The sequence below is a fragment of the Coregonus clupeaformis genome, chromosome 31 (assembly GCF_020615455.1).
Source record: "Coregonus clupeaformis isolate EN_2021a chromosome 31, ASM2061545v1, whole genome shotgun sequence".
Lineage (NCBI taxonomy): Eukaryota > Metazoa > Chordata > Actinopteri > Salmoniformes > Salmonidae > Coregonus > Coregonus clupeaformis.
The window spans coordinates 28,718,082-28,745,966 of NC_059222.1; the positions used below are offsets into that span (position 1 = coordinate 28,718,082).

At 43.0% G+C, this 27,885-nt stretch overlaps 2 protein-coding genes across 4 annotated transcripts; one reads left to right on the plus strand and one right to left on the minus strand.

Moving 5' to 3' along the window:
* The first annotated feature begins 1,884 nt into the window (after positions 1-1,884).
* Positions 1,885-13,170, plus strand: wdr45b (WD repeat domain 45B). Of its 2 annotated transcripts, XM_041858693.1 has the most exons (11): positions 1,885-2,217; positions 4,491-4,565; positions 4,796-4,825; positions 5,421-5,522; positions 5,804-5,891; positions 7,202-7,296; positions 7,694-7,884; positions 8,058-8,143; positions 9,151-9,252; positions 9,595-9,716; positions 10,564-13,170. In XM_041858693.1, the coding sequence occupies exons 1-11, from the start codon at positions 2,151-2,153 to the stop codon at positions 10,668-10,670; spliced, it is 1,065 nt and encodes a 354-aa protein (XP_041714627.1). In that variant the 5' UTR covers positions 1,885-2,150; the 3' UTR covers positions 10,671-13,170. The 2 variants fall into 2 exon arrangements, with proteins under 2 accessions (XP_041714627.1, XP_041714628.1); XM_041858694.1 differs by lacking the exon at positions 4,796-4,825 and having other exon boundaries at positions 1,886-2,217.
* A 922-nt stretch (positions 13,171-14,092) lies between these two features.
* foxk2a (forkhead box K2a) lies at positions 14,093-26,216 on the minus strand. 2 transcript variants are annotated; one of them, XM_041858696.2, is made up of 9 exons: positions 25,730-26,216; positions 22,995-23,189; positions 20,846-20,996; positions 20,011-20,157; positions 19,484-19,677; positions 16,502-16,704; positions 16,161-16,421; positions 15,843-16,040; positions 14,093-15,675 (listed from the first exon to the last, which is right to left on the minus strand). In XM_041858696.2, the coding sequence occupies exons 1-9, from the start codon at positions 26,008-26,010 to the stop codon at positions 15,467-15,469; spliced, it is 1,839 nt and encodes a 612-aa protein (XP_041714630.1). In that variant the 5' UTR covers positions 26,011-26,216; the 3' UTR covers positions 14,093-15,466. The 2 variants fall into 2 exon arrangements, with proteins under 2 accessions (XP_041714630.1, XP_041714629.1); XM_041858695.2 differs by having other exon boundaries at positions 14,093-15,678.
* Between the last annotated feature and the right edge of the window lie 1,669 nt (positions 26,217-27,885).

Genomic DNA, 27,885 nt, shown 5'->3' on the forward strand with positions numbered 1-27,885 from the left:
GACCTGTTTGAAAGTCTTACTCACATCGGCTACGGAGAGCGTGATCACATAGTCATCCGGATCAGCTGGTGCTCTCATGCATGCTTTGGTGTTACTTGCCTCGAAGCGAGCATAGAAGTGGCATGAGCTCACTGGCAATTACATTGGAAACGGCCCACAAAGTTGAGAGAGCAGAGCTTATCGCTGGAGTGGCATCACCTTCGCAAACCATGCATAACCTCTTCCCGTTTCAGAGGTCTGACCTGTGAGAGGGCAGAGTTCTGCAGAACACCTGGCTGACAGAATCATCAAAGGTCTGGAGATGGAGTCTGTTGCTGTGGGGGAATACTGTGTTATCCGGAATGTCAACTATTACCCTTGTGGATTTCTTATCCACCCAGACACCCCTTGGCTTGGGGCATCTCCTGATAGGTCTCATCTGGCAATTACATTGACCCTGCAGAGTCCATAATTTGGCCTGCTGGAGGTAAAGTGCACAAATGTCAAGAGCTACATGGACTGCCCTTACCTAAAGACCCAGAATGGTACACCAGCACTGAAACACAAGCATGCATACTATTGGCAGGTGCAAGGTCAGATGCTGATCTCAGGGTTGGAGTGATGTGACTTTGTGGTGTATGCCCAGGATGACATGCTGATACAGCCCATCCACAGAGACCGCCATGATTGGGAAGCAATCAGAGAGAAGGCTGACCATTTATTTATTTACTCTTACTTGAAGAGATGCCTAACAATATCTAATTTATTTAATTTACATTTCAATAAATGTATAACTTTTTTACAGAGATGACTTTTTGAAATATTAATTATAAATAACCATTGTCTTGTTTTTCCTCTCTGGTAAAAGATAATACAAAATAAAAAAATGTGTACATCTTTCCTTATCTGTGATTATTTCTAGCAGATGTTATTTCCTAAGGTTATGTGCTCTCTTCTTGATTAGCCGATGTCCAGTGGGAGGCTTGATCAAGTCATCACTTTGGCAGTGGCGGCTGCAGACCCTAATATGGGAGGTGATGTTGAATCTCTCACATCGAATATTTCTGATCCACTTTTTATGTGTGTCTTCCATTGCAGTAAAAGTGTGAAAACTTAACACGGTGTTGAACTTGGAGGAAGCCTCACACAGTGGGACACAGCAATGCTCAGCTGAACTGCTACCTTCACGTGGTAAACATTTAAAATACACAATATCAATTATTTACATGAGAAACTAAAAAGGCTATAATATCTACTCGCTTCGTAACTGCAAATCAAATTGTATTTGTCACATGCGCCGAATACAACAGGTGTAGACCTTACAGTGAAATGTTTACTTACAAGCCCTTAACCAACAATGCCGTTTTAAGAAAAATAAGTGTTCATTTGTATTTGCACTGAGAAATGTGGAGGTTTTTCCCACATTGGGCTTTGAGTGATTATGTCAAAGCTTGCAACAGGATATGTAGTTATTTCTGTATGATAGCCACATTAGCGGCTAATTAGCATTTCATTTTTGGGGGGTAATTACAGGCAAACATATTGATAAAAGTTACCTTGTCGGAGAGAGATTTGCGCTGTTATCAAAACGTCACGCCAGGGTAAGCTTACACAAAACACTGCCCTTATTTTAAGTGTTTCTAAAATCCCCCATGGGAAAAATGAATGGTGGTAAAATGATTGAAACCATTTCTCTGTTTGACCGCTACGTTTTATGGGTATTGTTACACCTCCACTGTGGGGCTCTATTGCACAATTTAAACTTATTCTATGGATCCCTTGGCCAAAAGTAGTTTAATCTGTTGTTAGTAATATTAATTAAAAAATTAAATGTAAAACATATTGAGATCTGGCCGCGAACCCCCTGCAGTACCTCCACGGACCTCTCCCCACTTTGAGAACCCCTGAATTTAGCTGACTGCTATCGCATTGGTGTCTATGGAGAGCCACCCCACTACGCAGACAACGGTAAACGGCCTGAGTGACCTATCTTCATTTATCCACCATCTTTGCTGAAACTCCCAATCAATCGATCGCTCGGTGCTCTTTTGAGCGTCCTGGATGAACCAAAAGCTGTGTTGTTTTTCCTGACTGTCTGTGGCACAGGAGAAATGGTAGCTAGCATTCTGTGAAAATTCGGCTAACGTACGACTGATTATCTGATCGAAATAATGAATTTACTGCCATCAAATGCACATGGGAACGGACTCCTGTACGCGGGATTCAACCAGGATCATGGTGAGAAATGGTTTCTTCATCGAAATCGTCTTTGGTTGCCAGTTCTGTCGTCGAAACCATGCTAACGACGTCTTGAGGCCGGGGGCTGTAATGCTGAGTTTATAACCAAGTGGGAAGGTGGTAATTACCAGTTGTGAAGTCGTAAAGAGCAGATGGTGTCTTATGAAGCAAGCTAGATCTACTCAGGATTTTCTAAAGCTAACTAATTTCAGTTAGCTTCACATCCCAGCTCAGGATTCATCCATACTAGGACGGTGGATATTGCACCTCTGCCTGCCGCTAACTCTAGCAGGCTTGTAACTGCCTGTGCATGTCGCACATGGCTAGTCGAACGCTGAAATCTTCATTGAGACAATGCTAAAACATCAATCCATGGGCGAGTCAGTGCCACATTTTCATTTGTGCCAAAATAAAAATGAAATAAAAGTTACCTTGCAAATTCAGCAGGCTATGGTGTGAAATAGGCTTTTAGAAGCGCTGTCTTTATTTTATTACTTATCGCTAGTGCCATCTTTGTATTTATTATGGATCTCCATTAGTTGCTGCCAAGGCCAATACTATATTTAATTCAAATGAAGGAGATGACGCAATCTTTGCAAGAGGGAGGGAATCTGATTTAATTGGTCCTCAACTCGCGTCTCAGTCATTTCATTCAGGGTAAGTAGAGTTAGCCTGCCCCGGAGCAGGTTAGTTACCTGGCTAAAATGTGAGCCACTCTCGTATGGCCGGTTATCCTGAGTTGAACTCAGTTGACCAGAGTTACCTACCTAATATAGGACAAAACACACATCACGACAAGAGAGACAACGCTACATAAAGAGAGACCTAACTCCTCAAACCTGCTTCATAGGATACCCCTCCGTTGGATGCATTCACGTGCTATGAACTCAGATTTGCTAATGGCCAACAAGCTGTGTCAACCATAAACTAAAAGAACAGCTGCCATGCTTGTAAACAAATTATATGTTCAAAAACCATATTAATATATTACTTTTTATAAATAATGTTTTGTTGTTGCATTTAACTGCCGAAAATGCTGTTATCAAGGTAATTTCTTTACTAGGTTTGGTCTGTATGTCGGAGCTCAGGGATGAAAGACAAGTTTCCCACAAGTAATTACCAGTAGGAGGGGTGTTCAATTTGATTTCTCAGTCATATGCGGTAAATACCGCCTTCCCACTTGGTTATGAACGCAGCATTACACCCAGCTATTTATCTAGCTAACGTTGGCCAAACTAAATGGTATTACATGTAACTCTGATCTTTAATCATATTAAGAGCTAAATATTATGGATCTGTTAGGCGCTCACGTTTAGATTTTAATAATACGCTAGCATCAGCTAACAACGTAACGTTAGCTAGCTAGCAGGAAAGACAGCTGTGGGGGGTTCCACTGTTGACAAGATAGCACTAATGTTGTGGCTAACGTCAAATAAACATCTATACATTTACACTTACAGTAGCTATATGCTTGCGGGGTTGTAACATTTTCTAATCTTTATCTCTGTCCGTTAGCTAGCTAGCTAATTTAGCTACAAAGCTAACGTTAACGTTATATTGCACAAATCATGGTTATAACAAATATTATAGAACTGTCCTCTTTTATCTGTGGTTAGAACGTTAGTTTTACAACTGCTAAGCTACTAAATCGTTTACTGTACATAAAAAGCCAGCTAGCTAGCTCAAGCTGTGAGTGTGATGATCCATTGTTTAGTTAGTGAGTGTAGCCCTAGACTTGGCAGGGGAAATACTATGTTTTACACATCAAACTTGGTCAAGTGCACCATATACCTTCCTTTTTAAACTCTTAACATATACATTATTTTAGATGCAGAATCATATTTCATTGCAGTCTAGGCAGACAGACTTGACGGTTACAAGCTTGGTACCAGTGTGTGTGGGAGTGGGTGGGTGGCCCAAGTCAGCTTTTCTTCACTGAGCAGTGAATGAATGGGTCTCCCTCTGAACAAAGCAATGACTGTTTGCTAATATTCAAACACTGCTCAATGTTCACTGTGTGTGCATTCCTTGCAGGCAACTTCAGGTTACTGGAGTAGTAGGACATGCTCCAAATCTGATAGGAAAGAGAGAAAGTACAGGAACTGATAAGCTGACAGGAAGCATAGACTGTCCTTAGTTGACCTCCCTCATAATCATGATGTCTTTGAAGATGGATAAATATTGTGGTTATTCATTCACTGTGAATTTATTTGGACCTAGCTTTGATCAGGGTTGTTCTAACCACTGGGATTGTCTGTCTGTGCTCCTTCCAGGATGCTTTGCTTGTGGAATGGAGAATGGGTTTCGAGTGTACAACACAGACCCACTCAAAGAGAAAGAAAAACAAGGTAAATATATGTAAAAAATAATGACTGTACAGCAAATATGAAACATAAAATCATAATTAGAAGTGTATCAAACATATCCTTTTTGATAATCATGATTCATCATAATGTGCCTTTTTCTACGGTTTACTGTTAATCAAAGTTCTGGTGTAGCCATTTTGTTGATATGTAAATAAACTCAATGGGTCAGTAGCATTGCTTGCAGTAAATCGAGGCCATTTTGCTGCACACAGGGACACAGCATTGTGACAGCGAGAGCCAAGGTACTTCCTTCCTGCTCCTGCTGTGTGTGAGATGAGATGGATCTGTCTGTCTGTGGCTGGGTTGGATGAGGAGGGCTATATGAGGAAGTTAATCATTCCGCCACTGAGCCCTGCACATGTGACTCCTCACTCCTCACATGACCTGGTCCAAAGTCACTATAGGAAATGGCTTACTGTACTGTCTTTAGTACTGCAGGGAAATGATTAGCCTATAGTATAGGCCAGGGATAACCTGGTCCTGGAGGGTTGCTGCAGGGTGTGCAGGCTTTGGTTGATATGGGTCTAAATAACAACATGACTACAGTGATTTTTATTTCAGTGATGCGTCATGCATGCTGGAAAGGTTTGTTTTTAATATACAGATAGAATGAGGAGTTGTTTGCTATTTAGTAAAACGTTGAGATATTAAAACTATTTAAATTCTCCTTATCAGGGACGGATCTCTAGTAACATTTATAGATCTTGTTGGAATAATGGTTTGGATAATTGTGGTGGTTTTTGAGGCGACACCCTTGACTCTCATTGGCTCAGTTTACTCGCCACCCGCCAGATTGACAGCTTAATGGCCAATGAGGTGATTGTATGTGTCTTCCAGAGTTCATGGAGGGCGGGGTCGGGCATGTGGAGATGCTGTTCAGGTGTAACTACCTAGCGCTGGTCGGAGGAGGGAAAAAGCCCAAATACCCACCTAACAAAGGTATGGTGGTTACTGTGTGTGTTCGGTGCTTGTGCTGAACTTTCCATCACCTATGTAATATGAGCAAAATAAATAATATATTTTGGAACCCCCAAAATCGAAAAAGGTCTAACACTTCTATCTGTTAGAAATGTTTTCCTTGCCCTTATCTCTTAGTGGTAGACTTTTCCATCATAGTGACTATATCCAGTTATTTCCTTACATTGGTCTGGCACTAGAGACATGTCATGTTGGTCTTGTCAGTTGTAATTCCCACCTTGTCCTCTGATGCTTTCCTCTAGTGATGATCTGGGATGACCTGAAGAAAAAGACGGTTATAGAAATTGAGTTCTCCACGGAAGTCAAAGCAGTGAAGCTTCGAAGGGACAGGTACGAACACTTTCCGCCCTTTTTCTTCCCTTAATGTGTCTCTATCAGCAGTGTTGCGTGCCAATACAAATGGAGTAAGAATTTAGTACCACTTTAACTACCTCTTGAAGCATTTACGACCAACCAGCAATGCTGCAAATGGCTGCTCCTTCGGGATAATTTTATCTCGAATGACACAGCAATCTGGTTGGAAGTACTGTAGTGCACTGTATAGGGAATAGGATATCATATGAGATTTAGCCTAAGTTACAGCACAGTGAGGGTGGAAGATGGTACGAGTACAGTAATAGCTGGCTGTGATTGCACTCCCTCTTCTTACATGCTGACTTGACCGTCTCCACGCGTGCGCCATCGCGTGCATGTTGATTTTGTCCATCCACACCAGACGCGATCAGGACACACAGGTTGAAATATCAAAACGAACTCTGAACCACTTATATTAATTTGGGGACAGGTCGAAACGCATTAAACATTAATGGCAATTTAGCTAGCTAGCTTGCTGTTCCTAGCTTGCTGTTGCTAGCTAATTTGTCCTGGGATAAAAACATTGGGTTGTTATTTTACCTGAAATGTACAAGTTCCTCTACTCAGACAATTAATCCACTGATAAAAGGGTAAACCTAGTTAGTTTCTAGTAATCTCTCCACCTTCAGTCTTCTTCTTCTTCTTTGGACTTTATATGGTGGTTGGCAACCAACTTTAAGGTGCATTACCACCACCAACTGGACTGGAGTGTGGACTTCAGTTAATCTTTCAATCACTCGTGGGTCTATGCTCCTAAAAACCAATGAGGAGATGGGAGAGGCGGGACTTGCAGCGCGTCAAGCGTCAAAAATAGAATCAAGTTCTATTTCAGCGCCTAGCTACGCAGACGCTCGTTGACGTACGCGAGCAGTTTGGATTAAATGATTGAATAACATGTATGTGTACATTTATTTTGCAACGCTCGTGCACTTAACGCGAGCGGTGTGGTCAGCATGATAGGCACAGAACCTGTTAGATTGGCAGTAATTATATAGTACTGTATCATTTCCAACCAGTTACAATGTCATAATCCAGTAATGGTATAACAAAGTATAGCTCCTTGGTGCTTTGAGAGAGCTGAATTATAGGACTACTCGGGACTGTTAAGATGTTCACCTTTAGGTAATATTAAAGGGAATGTTAGAAGGTAATATTTTGGTGTCAGGAGTAGTGAAATGTTTTCTTACCAATGTTTCCCCATTAGATTGCTGTATGTTAGTGGGCCAGAAATCTCTCCCTTTTTCTCAATCTTGAGCCTAATGTCTGCATCTCTCTGATGTCCTCAGGATCGTGGTGGTCCTGGACTCGATGATCAAAGTGTTCACGTTCACCCACAACCCTCATCAGCTGCATGTGTTTGAGACCTGCTACAACCCCAAAGGTCAATACTACCACACAGACAGACCAGCTACTTTCTATTGCAGCTCTCAGATTCCTAACCAGCCTGCTAAATACATTAGACAAGACCATAATTTAAGTAAACAAACCATTTTTACAAGAATGTTACATGGTTGTAATGTGTCCTAGCTTCTCCTCTCAAATCTCTCTCTCTCTCTCTTGCCCTTTCTCTCCGCTAAATACATTGGACACACTCATAATTGAAGTAAACACACAATCTTCACAAGAGTGTTACATGGTTGTAATGTGTAGCCATCGACAGATTCTCTCTCTCTCTCTTGCTTTCCTCTCTTCTCCTTACCTCTCTCTCTCTCATGCTCTCTCTGTCTCTCTTTCTTTCTCCATGACTGTATCCATAACTTCTCTCCCTCCTCCCCCAGGTCTGTGTGTGCTGTGTCCCAACAGTAACAATTCTCTACTGGCGTTCCCGGGGACCCACTCTGGGCACGTGCAGATTGTAGACCTTGCCAACACAGAGAAGCCTCCAGTGGACATCCCCGCCCACGAGGGGGCGCTGTGCTGCATCGCCCTCAACCTGCAGGGAACCAGGATAGCCACGGCCTCCGAGAAAGTATTACAACCCCTTTAGAACTACTCATTGGCTTAACCCTTTTAAAATTACTCCTGGGCTTAGACGGTGCCTTAGGATTTTTATATCTAGCATTGGTTGTCCTTGTTGCTTGTAGACTAGGAGTGACCAACTCCCAACGCTGTGTCTCTGTGCCTTTGTTTATTTATCTCTAGGGGACCCTGATCAGAATATTTGACACCATGGCAGGCCACCTGATTCAGGAGTTGAGGCGAGGGTCACAGGCTGCTAACATCTACTGGTGAGAACAACCAACCAACCTGGGTATTTCTTCATCTGATATTAGATGTGAGAAATTAACTAAAGCCGGATGGACAGTACACGACTTTCAAAATCCTAACATCGCTGAGCCTTTCACATTAAACGACCGTCTTTCCTGTAGTTTTTTTGTGTTGCCAACGTAGTGGTGCGCACACTAAATTATGTGGCACAGACAGGGTCACACACTACAAGATTCTTCACTTGGTCGTGAGGATTCTCTATACCACGCTGTCTCGCGAAAACAATGATGTGATTAGATTTAACGTAGCTACGAGCTGTGGCTCAAAGCAGCCTCAAAAACGTTCAGTCAGACATTCACGCTTGCCATACAGAGTTGAAATATCTAGCTAACATTTTGAATTCAATAACATTGCTTGTGAACTTCAGAGCTGTAACGATTTGACACTTTGGCTTTGATTAAAGGCAAGTACAAACGCATACTAGGAGTAGTCATCGCTCCTTCACGAGAGTCTACACATTCTGGTGAAGTGAAACAACCTCATCATCTCACTGGCGAGCTCTCATTGGCTATTGCTGATCACTGTTCTCAAAACGTGTCGTTCCACATCTCACACCACAAGAGCATTGGAGATTTTGTGCTGAAAAAATCAAGAATGTTTGAAAATATAGGCACGTCTGTAACTGCTCAAAGACGAGAACGGTAGCCCTCAGATTGCGTCTTTGACCCGCTCACATTAAACAAGCATCGGTGACGGTCGCGCGCCCCGAGTAGGCAACGACATGGGGATTTTGTCTCCGATCTCAAAAACTTGTCTGGGACAGCTAAATCGTGGCAAAAATTGTGTAGTGTACGCCCGGCTTAATGTTTACATTAACATTTTAGTAATTTAGCAGATGCTCTGATCCAGAGTGACTTAAAGTTAGTGTACCGGTCTTGAGGTTGCTAGGTACGACAACTACATATCACAGTCATAGTAAGTAAGTTATTGTTATAGTCCTGATTGGTAACTTATTTCCCCTCCCCAGCATCAATTTCAACCAGGATGCGTCCCTCATCTGTGTGTCTAGTGACCACGGTACAGTCCACATATTCGCTGCAGAGGACCCCAAGAGGAACAAACAGTCCAGGTCTGTCTAAGCCAAACATTTAACCTTTCTATGCACTGTCAACTGGATCTCTTAACAGAGGTCCAAATTATGCAACATTGATCAAAAGTGAATGTAGTGCCTTGTTGCACGTGGTCAGACATGAGTGCCAGTGGTGATACAGCTCTTTGAGAGAGCTGTCTTGTTGACTGTTCAAGGATATACACCCCATTCTTTGGAGGAATAACTTTGAAGTGAGCACATTGTTTTTCAATGTTAATCTTTAAACCAGCCGCCATTCCAAACCCATTCTCGAATCCTTACCAATGCTTCCTGTAATTCCAAACCCATCCCTGAATCATTGTTATTTCCTTTTATTCTTAGCTTAGCCTCAGCCAGTTTCCTTCCTAAGTACTTCAGCTCCAAGTGGAGCTTCTCCAAGTTCCAGGTTCCATCAAACTCGCCGTGTGTGTGTGCCTTCGGAACAGAACCCAACTCTGTCATAGGTGAGTAATGCGTGTGTGTGTGCGAGGTATCTCTCTCTGAGTACATGTTTGTGTTGGCAGACCTCTGGAACAGAGCCCAGTGCAGTCACAAGTTATACATACTCCAGCCACTTCCTGCATCCTGCCCAGCGTCTATAGACAGATTCAGAGTGACATTCCTTCCTTGTTGACATGAATATTATTGTTGACTTGACACCACTTATTTGATTGTTTTATTGTTGACACCATTGACTCATTTTAGACTTTGAGCAGGAAACTGTGTTCTTACATTTGTGGATACTTTTCTGCCAACACCAGAAAAAAAAACGTATTTGACTTTGAGAATATAGCTGATGTACGCACGAACTGCAAAAATCTCTGAAGCTGGAGACTCTTATCTCCCTCACTAACTTTAAGCATCAGTTGTCAGAGCAGCTTACCGATCGCTGCACCTGTACACAGCCCATTTGTAATTAGCCCACCCAACTACCTCAACCCCATATTGTTATTTATTTTGCTCATTTGCACCCCAGTATCTCTATTTGCACATCATCTCTTGCACATCTATCATTCCAGTGTTAATACTAAATTGTAATTATTTTGCACTATAGCCTATTTATTGCCTTACCTCCATAACTTGCTACATTTGCACACACTGTATATATATTTTCTGTTGTATTTTTGACTTTATGTTTTGTTTACCCCATATGTAACTCTGTGTTGTTTTTATCGCACTGCTTTGCTTTATCTTGGCCAGGTCGCAGTTGTAAATGAGAACTTGTTCTCAACTGGCTTACCTGGTTAAATAAAGGTGAAATAAAATAAAAAATAAATGTACAGTCTCTTATTGTGACCTCTCTCTCCTCAGCCATTTGTGCTGATGGCAGCTACTACAAGTTCCTGTTCAACCAGAAGGGGGAGTGTTCCCGAGACGTCTACGCACAGTTCCTGGAGATGACAGACGAGAAGGTCTGACCTTTCACCCTACCACCTCCAGCAAACGGACAGACGTGTGCATGGCGGGTGTGTTTATTTTCTGGAGGATGAGGGGATGGACTGGAGGAAAAGATGATGTCTCTGCTCACCAAGTGCTGATGGACTCTACATGGAGGAGCGTCAGAGGGAAGGAGAGAGAGACACCGTCTCGGAAACAACAGAGGAAGGAAGGAGAGAGGGAAAGAAAGAAAGATGGACCAAGAGAAATGGGGACTGCGTGCCCCCTCTGACAAAACCTACTTAAAGACTGTCCCTGTACAACTAGACAACTACAGAAAGACAGACAGAGGGACGAGAAAAGACTCTAATGGATGTCACCTGGGCCTCCTTGTCCTGCTACTCCGAGAACAAAAGAGGGAAACTTGCTTTTTAAAGATGTCTTCCGTAAAATGTACGATGATCGGTTGGTTATTTTTTAAAGGCGTATAGCGTTGATTCTAATAGGTAGATGCATAGAAAACAAATCTTGTCAACTAACACCACCTAACCTAACTATAGGGAGTGCCTCTGAGCTGAATCGAGAGTGGAGTGTGTGAATATACTCACATATATACATATATGTGTGTGTGTGTATATATGTACAAATTGCATGGGTGGGATTTCACAAGGTAAGGCCATTGAGTTGGCCAGATAACTTTGAAAAACACTTTGAAAGAAATATTTCTTAATCAATCTTCGTACAGTTGAAGAATTGTTTCAGTTTAAAAGTTCCTATTTTTATATGAACTTGATATTCCAGGCTTTCAGAGTATTTACAGTGGTTATCTGGTTAACCTCAGCGATTCCTCTTGGTGAAACCCCACCCTGGTAGAGCTAGGTTTAGCTTTTACTCACTGTATAAACACAATGAATACGCCAGACTGAACATATGTAACTTACTGCATAGACTGTACAGAATAGAAGAACACATTTTTTGATCAATATCTTATTGTTTCACTCTTCCTGCCCATTTCATGTTGCTGTGTAGGTATGTATGTAGGTATGTATGTGCAATATTCTTTACAGTATGAGTCTCCATGAGGATGAGGTGAATTAGTTAGAACCCCTAGTTAGTACCTATAAGCCAAACCAAGAACCAAAAGCACTGATTTCGGGCTAGATTCAATCCGATTGCCCCTATTCGGCTATGGACCTTTTAAAAGCAAGGTTTCCGTGTTCGCAGAGACTGCATTCACGGTAAACGCTGCATATGTCGGCTCACTCGGAAATGAATGTCAATCACACTATAACGCAGCTCTTCCACGGTCCGGATTGAATTTAGGCCCAAGTACTTTGATTAGGATCAAAACTCAATGTAAAGATCAAACTCAGAAACTTGATCAGTCTCCAAGGAGATGAATAACATGCATCTTCTTAAGGGATACAGACAGACGAGCCTAATTTGTTCAGGTTTATCATACATCCGTTCATGAATTAATACAACCGTTTTCCCAGAGCCTTCCCAGTCAAACGTAAAAATGTATGCACACATGACTAAGTCGCTTTGGATAAAAGCGTATGCTAAATGGCATATTATATTATTATTATTGTGTGAACTGATTGACTATACTGCCATGATCACAGTGAATTGAAAATACAGTTTCCACCACCCCCATTGCTTACATAAAAAAATATGCTTTCAAGATTACGGGCTCTATTCAATCCGATCCGCTTTAGCCGACATCCGCATAGTGGTTGTTTGGGCGGTGTCAGAGGTGGAACTGCCATTATACTTAAAGCGGACATTAACATTGGCTGCATGGTTTAAAAGTTCTAACACTGTAATGTGAGATGTACGCCTCGATTAGGATGATAGAAATCCTCATTATTTCATTTTCAATTTGAGCATATATAGCCTACACTTTCTCGTTCTGAAGTTCTAACGTGAATGGAGCAGTGGGCTTCGTGACAATGTTCGTAAGAGCAGCTGCTCACTGATTTGATGGCTCCAACTCAGTTCCACCTATGACACCGCCAAAACATCCGCTATGCGGGTGTCTGCTGTTGACGCTTGATCTGATTGAATCTAGGCCTAAATTTAAGTCTGAGTGACACATTCTAACTGAATTAAACCAAAATCCACCTTCTTGTGTGACAACGTTACCCATTCCTTTCTGGTGAGGTTTAGTTGGCTGATGTAGTTTGCCCATGAAGAGAACTCTTCTGCTTGTTCACTAGGGGCAGCTTGAGCAAACTTCTGCATAAATTATCTAATCTACAAAACATTTAAATGTGTGGATCTACATGCTTTAGAGCCCATCTTATGTTTGTCACAGCATCGGATCTAGTAGCTTATTGGGTCATGTGTATGACCTTACACTGCAGTACTATAATGTATTCTTCTGTGTCATTTGTCCTGTTACATCTTAATGGGAACCACTGAATGCATTTCATTTGTTGCTTCCTGCTCTGATTGTGCAAGTGGAATTCACTCACTACATGATTGTAAAATCCTGCATTTAAAATTGTGAATAAAACGTCAGGTAGTGTAGGTAACTTAGTTTGGGGTAGTGTGTGATCTGTTTGTGTGTGAAGGTTACTTTAGTTTATAAGGAAACATGCTTGGACCATAAACTCCAAGCCAGCACTTATCCCCTTCAGTGTTTCCAGGTCTAAAGTGGGAGTAGTACCATTAGTACTGTAGTAAAGGATGTGGTTTTCAGGCAGTTCAAATGTGTCAGCATACAGACATAAGTGGTCCAGTTGGTTCTGTAATCCATTACATGAGGGCTCCATGTGGGGGAAGTTTGTGGCTAGATCCAAATGGCACCCTATTCCCTATATGGTGCACTACTTTCAACCAAGGCCATATAGATTCTGGTCAAAAGTAGTGCACTACATAATATAGTGACAAGGGGGCCCTTTCAGATGCAGCCATGTTTCATAGAGAAAGTGTTCTCCACTTGTTTCCCACACATCTGGCCTACAGTAACTTCCTGGAACACTAACTAACCTCCCAGGAATGCAGCTGCAGGGTCATGGTGACTCAACAGCGCTGTCCTCCCTACTTCCCTAGAACTAGACTAGTATTCCCTAATCTCAACACCAGGCAGATGCCAACTATCTGCTTAGCAGCTGTTTCTCTGGAGTGTCATTTCTCCTGTGTTACAGAACATACCTTGGGCCCCTAAAAGGACCACTGCATTAGGAGTTGCGGAAATAAGAGATTCAAAAAAGTAACATGGTGATGTTTAGAGCGTTGACAACAGGAGATGCCTTGCAAAAGGATGGTTGATCTCACTGTGGCTGGCTGCTGAATCTAATATCGCCCCCTTTTCAAGGCATCTCAGGTTGAAAACAATGTTCTTTGACTGCTTGACAAGGCGACAAACACTGTGTCTGTTTCTCTGTGGGAATGAGCCTTTACCAGTCTAGCAGAGCGAGCCAAAAATACACAGACAGAAATGGTACGACACAGGACAGAGGTTTAAATTAATTTATAAAAAAAGAAGCATTTTACTGAAGCCGAATAAACATCTATCACTTATTTTTCCTCATGGAAACATTGAATACAATCTGAAGAGACTTCAGAGAGCCTAAACAGAATAAAATAATCAAGCAAGGAGACTGCCAACTTTAAACAAAAGGTAACAGCCATTGATGACAGGGACAACAGAAGAAAGGAGGGAAAGAAATAACTCAAATAAAGAGGGTAAGTGCAGCACTGTTCAGAATCATACAGTATAGCATTGATTCAGTCTTATTTTCTTCAGTTACATATTCAGTTATCTGCTCATGTAAATTCTCTAAATTCGGTAACATGCAAGCACTGATGAAGCATACAGTCAAACACGCATGGAAATATACTTTTATCTTATAGGATATTTGTTAAAATATGAAAAATCTGTAGATGTACAGCGATAAACTTATTTTGAGTTTGACAACAGAAAAACAAAACAATTCACTCCGTAGTGTTTTCTTGAAGGAAAAGGTGACTACATTCATTTCACTGAATAAAGAGTCCACCGCGGAAAAAATAGAGGATTCCACAATATCAGGTGACGTTAGATGTTTTCGACCTCACTTCTAGTTTTTAGTATGGTTATTACTAAATAAATGTCTGTGCCTTAGGAAACAGGTGGTACACTCAAAGAAGATCCTAGGATACACGTGTACAACAAAATACGGCATATCTACTCACGACTGCATTAGATAGGTCGACATTAAGGCTAGCTGCCAGAGATATAGGGAATGGTTCCCCACACACACACACACACTTCCTTTTACAGAATACACTACTGTTAACTGTCTAAGTAATTTCTTCCCAAAAATTAAGCGCTTGCCCATCATGCTACCAGGATGATGCCATTGGCTACTTCCCTCTCTTGGGGTTGTGTCCTGGGTAAAAACTGAAAGAGAAACTTTACAATCAGCAGTGGAAGGCTTGGTGATTCTGGTGGTCAAAATCTAGAGGTCTGTTTAGATCTAATTTACATTTTTAGACTTCATTTAAATTTAAACTTCTATATGAAGGCTTACTGTGCTTCACTTAAGGTTTAGTTTTCATTTGTATCTCCAAAACAGGGTCACCTCTAACAACTTTTTCCTTTTTTTTTTGTACCTTGGCCTTGTTTTGGTCTTTTAGTTTTTGCATCATATTATTTTCTGCTTTTTATACCAATGGGTGGGTGGTGGTCTGTCTACTGCTCACACATTCTGTAATCCGGAGGTGGATCCATATCTCTTCTTCTTTTGGCACCTTGGAGTAGAGGATCAACGTGGTTTAGAGTGGGAGTCAGGTTGTGGGGGTGGGATAGTAGAATAGTAGAGCTCATTGAGGAGAGGGGTCAGGACCCCTAGTTATCGCCGGCCTTTTCACTAACCCCATTCTCCCAGTCTCCGCTTGTGCATGAGTTGGTTACAGCGGGGGCTATACTCTCGCCCCCCTCCTCCGTTTTGACCCTCTTGGGTTCGGGGTGGTCGGCCAGCTCCCCATTTTGCCTCTTGGTGGGCAGTGATGCAGAGGCCGAGGCATGGGCTGCCAACAGGTGGAGGGGGTTCACCACTGCTGAGAGGGGGGAGAGAGAGAGTTTCACTACTGGATTCATGGCAGGCCTGACATAAACAAGCACAGAGTGAAAAGGCTGGTAATTTTACACAAATAAAGTCATTACAATCATCTGCCATTTTTAAAGCTTCATGGTGTTGGGTGCCATTTTGAGTGTGTTTCACCTGTGTTAACAGCAGTAGTGATGGGGACCAGGTGAGTCCCGTTCTGTGTGATGGTCTTGATAGGAAGCCGATGCTGGCCCAGGGGAGGTTGTTGCACGATGGTAACCGTTGTTAGGGGCGTGGCCTGGGAGGTCTGGATGATGCGATTGGCCCCGCCTATAGAGGAAGTAGTGATGGCTGGGACCGGCTCCACTTTGACTGGGAAAGAGTGACAAACACTTTGCGATATAAGACTACAGTTTTTCATTTATATGGGACTGTTACAGCAAAGAACTAAAAATTTACTGTAAATCTATATGCCAAACTCAGTCTCCCCACCTTTGACCCCATTGTGGTCTCCCCCTCCATTCTCCTGCGGTTCTGTTTTCAGTGTAACAACGGAGTTCTGTGAGGCAGCGACGGTAGCCATGGTGACCATCGGGATCTGTTGGAGTACGTGCACTGTCTGCATGATGGGGGTAGAGCTTACAGCTGTTGTCATGACGGGTGTTGCCATGGTGTAGGTAACAGGCTTCATGGTCGTCTGGGGCAACTGTCGCTGCATGGCGATCAGCACCGGCTGGCTGTTCAGAGGGGAGCCTACCAGAGACAAGTGTCAGAGGTCAGACAGGAAATGGAGTGGTTTACCACCCACCACCAGAGTTGAAACAACAACCTACCAGGAGCACTCTTAGCGAATTGGGCCTCCTGGATGACAGCTAGTTTGGGCTGTAGGGCAGTGGCCGTGGTGGGAGCTGTGGCCCGAGCTGGCTCTGGGTCCATGGGGACAGGGGAGCCCTCCCTTGACAGGCTTTCTGGTGTCTGCACACCACTGGAGTGGGCCGACAGCCCCCCTGTGTGGCTAGGAGAGGCCGGGGCACTCCTGACGGGAAGACAGCAGGAATACTATTAGAATGACGCAAATGTGAAAGTGTGTGCCATCATCGGTGTGTGCATGCCAATAAGAAACATCCTCCCCAGAGCCCATTGACTCATTTAGAGCTCAGTAGCCTTTGCCGAGTCCCCAACAACCGGATGTTCCGGTTTTCAGGGAAAATGGAAAGAGCCTGTGATGGAAAGAACCTTCCGCTTTTGGAGTTAACAAGGTGACACTACATCTTAACTCCTCCTTCACATTTACCAGATTGGTTTAACAGTGCAGAAGAGAACCTGCCAACAGTTTTGTTTCCTTCCCCCGACAGTTTTTATTTTATTTTCGTCAAGACCAGTATGTAGGGGATCTAGTTAAATTATTTTATTTTTTTTACGCCAGCTACGTTAGGTTAAGAGCTCAGTGTCCCAGACAGACAAATAATTTAATCTACCTGCAATGCCTAACTGAGCCCACAGGGGGCATTGGTGAGTTAAATACTGCTGGAGAACTGCATGCCATTTCAAACTACAGTGCATTCAGAAAGTATTCAGACCCCTTGACTTTTTCCACATTTTGTTAAATTACAGCCTTAATCTAAAATTGATTAGCTGTGCTAACATAATTGCAAAAGGGTTTTCTAATGATCATTTAGCCTTTTAAAATTATAAACTTGGATTAGCAAACACAACGTGCCATTGGAACACAGGATAGATGGTTGCTGATAATGGGCCTCTGTACGCCTATGTAGATATTCCATAACAAATTAGCAGTTTCCAGCTACAATAGCCATTTACAACATAAAAAATGTCTACACTGTATTTCTGATCAATTTGATGTTATTTTAATGGACAAAATAATTGATTTTCTTTCGAAAACAAGGACATTTCTAAGTGACCCCAAACTTTTGAACAGTAGTGTAAGTATTCAGACCCTTTACTCAGTTCTTTGTTGAAGCACCTTTGGCTGAGATTACAGCCTTGAGTCTTCTTGGGAATGACGCTACAAGCTTGGCATACCTGTATTTGGGGAGTTTCTCCCATTCTTCTCTGCAGATCCTTTCAAGCTCTGTCAGGTTGGATGGGGAGCGTTGCTGCACAGCTATATTCAGGTCTTGGCTGTGCTTAGGGTCATTGTCCTGTTGGAAAGTGAACCTTCGCCTCAGTCTGAGGTCCTGAGTGCTCTGGAGCAGGTTTTCATCAAGGATCTCTCTGTACTTTGCTCCGTTCATCGCTCCATTCATCTTTCCCTCGATCTTGACTAGTCTCCCAGTCCCTGCTGCTGAAAAACATCCCCACAGCATGATGCTGCCACCACCATACTGAACCGTAGGGATGGTGCCAGGTTTCCTCCAGACGTGATGCTTGGCATTCAGGCCAAAGAGTTCAATCTTGGTTTCCTTTAGGTGCCTTTTGGCAAACTCCAAGTTGGCTGTCATGTGCCTTTTACTGAGTAATGGCTTCTGTCTGGCCACTCTACCATAAAGGTCTGATTGGTGGAGTGCTGCAGCGATGGTTGTCCTTCTGAAAGGTTCTCCCATCTCCAAAGAGGAACTCTGGAGCTCTGTCAAGAGTGGCAATCGGGTTCTTGACCAAGGCCCTTATCCCGATTGCTCAGTTTGGTCGGGCGGCCAGCTCAAGGAAGAGTCTTGTTGTTTCCAAACTTCTTCCATTAAAGAATGATGGAGGCCACTGTGTTCTTGGGGACCTTCAATGCTGCAGAAATGTTTAGGTACCCTTCCCCAGATCTGTGCCTCGACACAATCATGTATACGGACAATTCCTTCGACCTCATGGCTTGGTTTTTGCTCTGACATGCACGGTCAACTGTGGGACCTTATATAGACAGGTGTGTGCCTTTCCAAATCATGTCCAATCAATTGAATTTACCACAGGTGGACTCCAATGAAGTTGTAGATACATCTCAAGGAGGATCAATGTAAACAGGTTGCACTGGAGCTCAATTTCAAATCTCATAGCAAAGGGTCTGAATACTTATGTAAATAAGGTATTTCTGCTTTTTATTTGTAATAGATTTGCAAAAATTTCTTAAAACCTATTTTTTCACTTTGTCATTATGGGGTATTGTATATAGATTGATGAGGAAAACAAACAATTTACTCCATTTTAAAATAAAGCTGTAATGTAACAAAATGTGGAAAAAGTCAAGGGGTCTGAATACTTTCCGAATGCATTGTATGCGGAAAATGTACACGAGTGTATAAAACATTAGGAACACCTTCCTAATACCGAGTTGCACCCCCTTTTGCCTTCAGAACAGCCTCAATTCGTCGGGCATGGACTCTACAAGGTGTTGAAAGCATTCCACAGGGATGCTGGCCCATGTTGACTCCAATGCTTCCCACAGTTATGTCAAGTTGGCTGGATGTCCTTTGGGTGGTGGACCATTCTTGATACACATGGGAAACTGTTGAGCATGAAAAACCCAGAAGCGTTGCAGTTCTTCACACTCCAACCGGTGGGCCTGGCACCTACTACCATACCCCATTCAAAGGCACTTAAATATTTTGTCTTGCCCATTCACCCATTGAATGCCACATATGCACAATCCATGTCTCAATTGTCTCAAGGCTTAAAAATCATTCTTTAACCTGTCTCCTCCCCTTCATCTACACTGACTGAAGTGGATTTAACAGGAGACAATCAACAAGGGGTCATAGCTTTCACCTGGTCAGTCTATGTCATGTAAACAGCAGGTGTTTCTAATGTTTTGTACACTCAGTGTACATGGAAATATAGGAGTATCTGAGTTATAGTGAGTAGTAATTTACCTTGATGAGAGGGGCCCTAGTGGCGTCCTGAAGCAGGGTACCCCCCTGGCCCTACGTTTCCTGAACGCCTGTTCACACAACTTGCCCTCTGATGAGGGGTCGATCCTCCAGAACGATCCCTTACCCGGTTCCTCCTGAGACCGAGCCACTTTGATGAAGTAGCGGTTCAGAGACAAGTTGTGACGGATCGAGTTCTAGAACACAAAAGAGAGAGACAGTATTCATTACTATGGAAAGGTTACAGCGGATTGAGATTCTAGAACACAAGAGAGATGTGAGAATTATGGAATTGTAGAACACCAGGGCGAGAGACAGAGGGAAGGGGGGGAAGAGAGCGAGAGAAACAATGGATCAGTTTCTAGAACACAAGAGAGGATAGAGTTTAGTTCAAAAACACATGAAAGACAGATTGTGATGGATAAAGACAGGATAACTTAAAAAGATGCTGTTTACTTAGATGTCAGTTTGTCTCTCATTCTAAGAGAAATGTACCACAGCAGCATGAAATACAGGGTGGAGTCACCAACCTGCCAGCCTTTGTCTGCGGTCCTGTAGTAGGGGTAGTTCTTGGTGATGTGTGTGTAAATCCCATTCAGAGTCAGCTGCTTGTCGGGGGCCATGGTGATGGCCTGGACTATTAGTTGGGCATAGGAATACGGTGGCTTGGAGTCATCCTGAGGACAGAACAAATGGAGAAATGGGCTTCATTTCATGCTACAGATATCTGATATGGCAGCATTTAGATTGTTGCTATAATTGCATGTGCTTATCTGGGTCAATAAAAAAAGTGTTTGGTTTTGTGAGAACTTGTTTTCAGTTTCATGTTCCTCACACGTTGGAAAACAAGTAGAGCCCCACCCTATTTTACTAGAGTTCACCAGGGTTCCTCACTCCAAGGTCAATATTTCACAAACATTGGGCAACTTTTGGACTTCAATGAGTAACCCACCCCAGAGAACCAAAACAAATCCAATGTGTTCCGTCACCCAGGGATGTATTCAGGAGGGTGCAACATTACAGAATATTGAGATAGAAATGTATTGTGTAGAACAGATACCACTGTCTGTCGGGTAGAACAGGGAATAGTTTAGCTATTTTAGTCTCATTTCTATTTGCAACGTTCCGAATGCTTCATTTTGCCGATTTACCCCAGGACTAGGAGTGCATGTCAAAAGTCTAAAGTGGAATCCTCTTCTTGTATTCTTTCCTTCATCAGTACTGGTCTGTCAGACGTGGCCAGGTCTCTCATTTGTCTTCCATTATAATGCTTTGACTGATCTTCTCTTTTCCTTTCAGTGTAAAGGAAAGGAGACAAAGAGAGAAAGCCACTTCAGATGCATCCCTGAGTTGCTGGTGTCTCACCTTGGGGCTGTCTCCTCCCGAGCCGTCCTTGTCGTCTGTTTGGGAGTTCTCGTTGACGAGGTCAGCGGTCAGCACGCGGCCCATCCTATAGCCAGACAGCCCCGCCCCTCGGGGACTTGACGGACAGGAGTTTGGACAGGAGTTGGCGGCACTGTGGGGGACGAGAAACAATTTAACGGTGAGACTGAGTGGGAGAGAGCGTGGTTTGGTGATGAACATGGAAATCCTGTGATGGCAAAAAATATATCCGATCCATCAAGCATCCAAAATACACCTAACCCATAACCATGGTGGCTGAAAGGTCCTCTGACGGCTGAATAATACATATACAGTACCAGTCAAAAGTTTGGACACAAATCCTCATTCAAGGGTTTTTCTATATTTTTTTAGTGAAGACATCAAAACTATGAAATAACACATATTGAATCATGTAGTAACCAAATAAGTGTTCAAACAAATCAAAGTAGCCACCCTTTCCCTTGATGACAGCTTTGCACACTCTTGGCATTCTCTCAACCAGCTTCATGAGGAATGCTTTTCCAACAGTCTTGAAGGAGTTCCCACATATGCTGAGCACTTGTTGGCTGCTTTTCCTTCACTCTGCAGTCCAACCCATCCCAAACCATTTCAATTGGGTTGAGGTCGGGTGATTGTGGAGGCCAGGTCATCTGATGCAGCACTCCATCGCTCTCCTTGGTCAAATAGCGCTTACACAGCCTGGAGGTGTGTTTTGGGTCATCGTTCTGTTGAAAAACAAATGATATTCCCACTAAACGCAAACCAGATGGGATAGCGTATCGATGCAGAATGCTGTGGTAGCCATGCTGGTTAAGTGTGCCTTGAATTCTAAATAAATCACAGACAGTGTCACCAGCAAAGCACCCCCACACCATCACACCTCCTCCTCCATGCTTCACGGTGGGAACCACACATGCGGAGATCATCCGTTCACCTACTCTGCGTCTTATAAAGACACTGCGGTTGGAACCAAAAAAATCAAATTTGGACTCATCAGACCAAAGGCCAGATTTCCACCAGTCTAATGTCCATTGCTCGTGTTTCTTGGCCCAAGCAAGTCTCTTCTTCTTATTGGTGTCCTTTAGTAGTGGTTTCTTTGCAGCAATTCGACCATGAAGGCCTGATTCACGCAGTCTCCTCTGAACAGTTGATGTTGAGATGTGTCTGTTACCTGAACTCTGAAGCATTTATTTGGGCTGCAATTTCTGATGCTGGTAACTAATGAACTTATCCTCTGCAGCAGAGGTAACTCTGGGTCTTCCATTCCTGTGGCGGTCCTCATGAGAGCCAGTTTCATCATAGCGCATGATGGTTTTTGCGACTGCACTTGAAGAAACTTTCAAAGTTGTTGAAATTTTCCGGATTGACTGACCTTCGTGTCTTAAAGTAATGATGGACTGTCGTTTCTCTTTGCTTATTTGAGCTGTTCTTGCCATAATATGGACTTGGTCTTTTACCAAATAGAGCTATCTTCTGTATACCACCCCTACCTTGTCAAAACACAACTGATTGGCTCAAACGCATTAAGGAGGAAAGAAATTCCACAAATTAACTTTTAAGAAGGCACACCTGTTAATTGAAATGTATTCCAGGTGACTACCTCATGAAGCTGGTTGAGAGAATACCAAGAGTGTACAAAGCTGTCATCAAGGCAAAGGGTGGCAACTTATTTATATATATCTTTTTTTAATCTAACCTTTATTTAACTAGGCAAGTCAGTTAAGAACACATTCTTATTTACAATGACGGCCTACCCGTCATTGTTTTTAAAAAATGTGGTTACTACATGATTCCATGTGTTATTTCATAGTTTTGATGTATTCACTATTATTCTACAATGTAGATAATAGTAAAAATAAAGAAAGGCCCTGGAATGAGTAGGTGAATAATTTGACTGGTACTAATATATAAGGAGTATTCAAATCTAAGCCTGGGGGTCCGGAGTACTGCTGGTTCTGTTCTACCTGATAATTAATTGCACCCACCAGGTGAGAAAGGTCTAAATCCGTCCCTGATTAGAGGGGAAGAATGGAAATCAGCATCGGAACTAGCTTCGAGGTCCAGACTCTAATAACCATGCTATTTGCAATGCTCTGACCATTTCATGGCTCCAACTTCACTCCACTCTCACCTTATGGTGCCAGTGGGTGAGGGCAGGGGGCTTATGAGGTGGGCGATGTTGTCTGGAATGTTGATGGTCAGTGGCGCTATCTGGTGCTGGACGGGCTTGACTGGCGACTCCGACACGTTCCTACGCTCCTTCTTATCGCTGGACAGGGCTGTGAACGTGATCTTGATGTTGGTGCTGGGGAACCGGAAACAGCACCTAGAGAACAAAGAAAGAGAGGGAGGGAGAGTCAAAGAGATAATATTAGGACATGACAAGTGCAGGCCATCCAGACCTACCCAGACTCACTCAACAATTGTGAGAATGTCTCTTTCATTATGCATACTGACTGCAACACACCAGCAGTGTTGCTATGGGTATTTTTGCACATAGTCAAAACATGCAGAGCAGCTCTAATAGGGTCTAGCCAGTGTGGGCCAGAAGAGTTAGCCATTACACTGGGTTTATAAATGGATGGCCATCATGACACTTACATAACAGGTCTTATTATTACATGTGGGTATATTTGGACCATATCATCTGCTATGGGACCAGCTGACTGGCCTGCTGTGACATAGGCATATTTGATATTTCAGACCTAATAGAATCAGAGTGGTACGCAGTTCTACTAATCATAACAATCAAGACTATTTCCAACCCCCTACTTCTATTGACCATTTCCTTCGGGTAACATTTGGTTGCTGGCTTCATTTTGAAAAGTTATCAATTCAGCTTGATCTATAGACCATACTGACAATTACAAAACATGGGGTAGGTTAGTTTGTTTCTACATGATGCTGTTCAAACATTGCAACACATCCGATTAGAAATCATGCTGAGATTGAGCCAAAGCATGGCCCATCGCACAAGTACAGGTAACTAGCTACAGTGCCTTCAGAAAGTATTCAAACCCCTTGACTTATTCCACATTTTGTTGTGTTACAGCCTGAATTCAAAATGGATTAAATAGATTCTTACCCATCTACACACAATACCCCATAATGACAATGTTTTTAGACATTTTTGAAAATGAGAAACAGAAATATCAAATTTACATAAGTATTCACACCACTTTGCTATGACACTCCAACTTGAGCTCAGTTGCATCCAATTTACTTTGATCATCCTTGAGCTGTCACTACACCTTGATTGGAGTCCACCTGTGGCCAATTCAATTGTTTGGACATGATTTAGAAAGAAACACACCTGTCTATGTAAGGTGCCACAGTTGATAGTGCATGTCAGAGCAGAAACTACCATGAAGTCCAAGGAACTGGCCGCAGACCGATTTGTAATGTGGCATATATCTGGGGAAGGGTATAACACAATTTCTAGAGTGTTGAAAGTTTCCAAGAACACCGTGGTCTCCACCATTGGGAATGGAAAAAACATGGAACTACCCAGACTCTGCCTAGAGCTGGCGTCCGACCAAACTAAGCAACCGGGCAAGAAGGACCTTGGTCAGGGAGGTGACTAAGAACCCAATGACAGAACTACAGAGTTCCTTGGCTGAGATGGTAGAACCTGCCAGAAGGACAACAGTCTCTACAGCACTTCACCAATCTGGGCTTTATGGGAGAGTAGTCAGATGGATGCCACTCCTGATAAAAAGGTACATGACTGCATGCGATGGGTTTGCAAAAAGGCACGCGAAAGACTCAGAGCATAAGGCAAAATATTCTGTGGTCTGATGAGACAAATGTAACTCTTTGGTCTGAATGCAAAGCTCTATGTCTGGAGAAAAAAAACAGGCACAGCTCATCGCCCTTCTAACACCATCCCTCCTGTGAAGCATGGTGGTAGCAGCATCATGCTATGGGGATGCTTTTCAGCAGCAGGGACTGGGAGACTGGTAAGGATAGCAGGAACAATGAATGGAGCCAAACAAAGGCATATCCTTGATGATAACCTGCATCAGAGTGCAAACGACCTTAGACCGGGCGAAGATTTACTTTCCAACAGGCCAATGACCCCAAGCATACAGCCAAAGCAACGCTGGAATGGCTTCAGAACAAGAATGTGAAAGTCCTTGAGTGGCCCAGCCAAAGCGCAGACTTTCATCCCATTAAATCTGTTGAAAGACTTGAAGATTGCTGTTCAACACCACTCCCCATCTAATTTAACAGAGATCGAGAACAACTGCAAGGTAGAATGGGAGAAAATCCCCAAATCCAGATGTGCAAAGCTGATAGACATTCCCAAGACGACTCAAAGCTGTAATCGCTGCCAAAGGCGCTTCTGCAAAGCATTGACTCAGGGGTGTGAATACTTATGTAGATGAGATATTTCATTTTCAATAAATTTGAAAACATTTCGAAACATATTCACTTAGTCATTATGCGGTATTGTGTCTAGATGGTTGAGGGGGAAAAAGTATTCCTTTAATTCAGGCTGTAACAAAATGTGGAATAAGTCAAGGGGTACGAATACGTTCTGAAGGCACTGTACATATTCCTTCGTAAACACTGTGCTAGCAAGAGATATGCACACAAACATATGCACGCGTAGCAATTTTATTAATGTTAAATTACAACATTTTCAGGTTGTTTCGCGTAACCATTCTATGCAAAGAAAGCAAGCTTTGCCAGTTAATGTTAGCTAGCGCTCACTAACGTTCGGTGGGGACAGGCGTTGCTTGACACAACACGTGCGGCGGCGGGGGAACAAAACAATAACAAAGCGGAGGTCAGAATATAGTCACATTTACGTTAGCTAGCAGTTCTACCTCGACATAAAATGTAAAATAATACCCTTCTTACATTCGTGGGAGCTGCAAAGGTGGAGCACCTCGTCTCTGGAACACCCCATCCACAAACACCCCGTTTTTGCCGAGGCAACGAAGGTAGAATTCCCCGCTACCGGTGCCGTCTTCACCGGCGGTGAAAATTTCGAGGTGCCGACGGGAGATGAAACTGGAGTGGCCCATGCTGACGTCCACCGAGCCCTGCGATGAGTTCCGTCCGATGGTCGCCGACCTCTTCTTCATCAGGTATTCGAATTCTCGGCCCTCAAGCCGGGCGACTGCCGACCCCATCGCCATCTTCTTGGAGGTTCTAATTTTGAGGCTGTGTGCGGAAAAATAGAATTGGGGAGCACTGGCTTTAAATTTGGCAGAGTTGAGAATTTCGGAGATTTCGTAAAGGGAATCCAATTCTAAACCGACAAGAATTTGGACAGGAACGTGCCAGATCGGGAACACAGCGGCTCCGACCCACCGCCGCGACAGAGAGAAAGAGAAGGGACAACAGCCAACCAAAGGAGGCCAAATGGGCGGAAAGGAGGTTATTGATAGCTCAACAGTCCAATCACTTCAAAGACTGGGTAGGCAAATAAATCGTGTTTACCAATGACAACCAAATATAAATAGACGGTAAAAATACAAGGCTGGTTGCACTTTAGGCTGACGCGCAGCTCGATGGCTGAATGTAAACTATGGTATCCGAATATAACGGAATCGACTGGAGTTTTGTAACTGGGTAGTTGACATTTGGTTAAAACAAAAGTTTAAATAAATAAAAACAACTTCTAAAATTGAGGTGAAAAAACATATAGTTGCAATAAATTATGTCTAAACAACTCAAAATGTTATGTCCACCGTGGATTTTAAATGTATATCCAATTTAACAAACAATTTTATGACAGTGCTTTGAATTTGTCCTCTGGTGTGACTGTGCCATCACTATAAATGTTAATATAAAGGTTTAATTATTCCCAAATAGATTATTAGTTACTTCTGTATTTCAAATCGGTCTCATATTCCATAATTTCAATTGAAAAACACATTCCCTTGTATGTTGACGATAACCAAGTGTCTCCCCATTAGATTTTGAGTAAGATTTCCCATAATTTTACCAAACCTAGATAAAAATGAATTAATTTACTTGTTTATTATGATCATGTTACCTGCCTCATGCTTAACAATTATTTTTACATTTTGTCCAAGACAACACCTTTTTTCCTTTCATTTAATAGCATCACCCCATAGGACATTATGTCACACCGTTGGACAATACACAGGCAGTCAAATGTTATGGTTAAAACATATTAATTACACTTTCAGAGGTTTCTGACCACTGTAAAATGCAACTTTTAAACATTAGCAATGGATCCTTGTAAAATAAGTTAAGGTGTACCCATTCCAATTACAGGGCCTCGAGAGAGTCCTGTTTTGTTATGTTTAGTATACCTCCCAAAGTCGGCAGTGGGTAATTTGCGCGCCTGGTGCATAATCCTTGGGTATGGTAGCCGTTTCTTAGGCTCCCTCTCCAGGATCAAACCCTGATTCCCCATTACCCGTGGTCACCATGGTAGACACAAAGTACCATCGAAAGTTGATAGGGCATACATTCGAATGAGACATCACCACCACAAAGGGTGCCCGAATGGCTCAAGGTCATCTAGAGTCACTGAAAGCGACACCCGATAGTACCCCACATGGGTTTTAGGTTTGATAAATGCACCAATCCCCAAAGGTCAACACTCATTGACATGTATAAGCTCTAGAATTGCCACAGTTATCCAAGTAACATTGGAGTGATCAAGGAACCATAACTGATGAGCCATTCGCAGTTTCAGTGTACCGGTCATGTGTACTTAGACCTGCATGGCCTAATCTTTGAGTCATATACTACTAGGAGGATCAACCAGGTATCCCCCAACAACATTGCGGTTAACCTGGGTGCACAGCCAGGCGCAGGGGCACAGCCCTCCAGTGATGTAGGAGACCCGTGCCCCCAGTGGGCGGCACCGACCTACCTACAGTCGAAGCTGCAGGAGCCGAGACGCCCTGCAAGAGGTGTTCTGTTTGAGAGTTGGTCAAATAGTATACCACACTATGGAGCCAAAGACTAGGTTTGACAAACACAACATGTCTCTGACACCATGGCACTGCCTAGGCGTGCCATGCCCCACACAG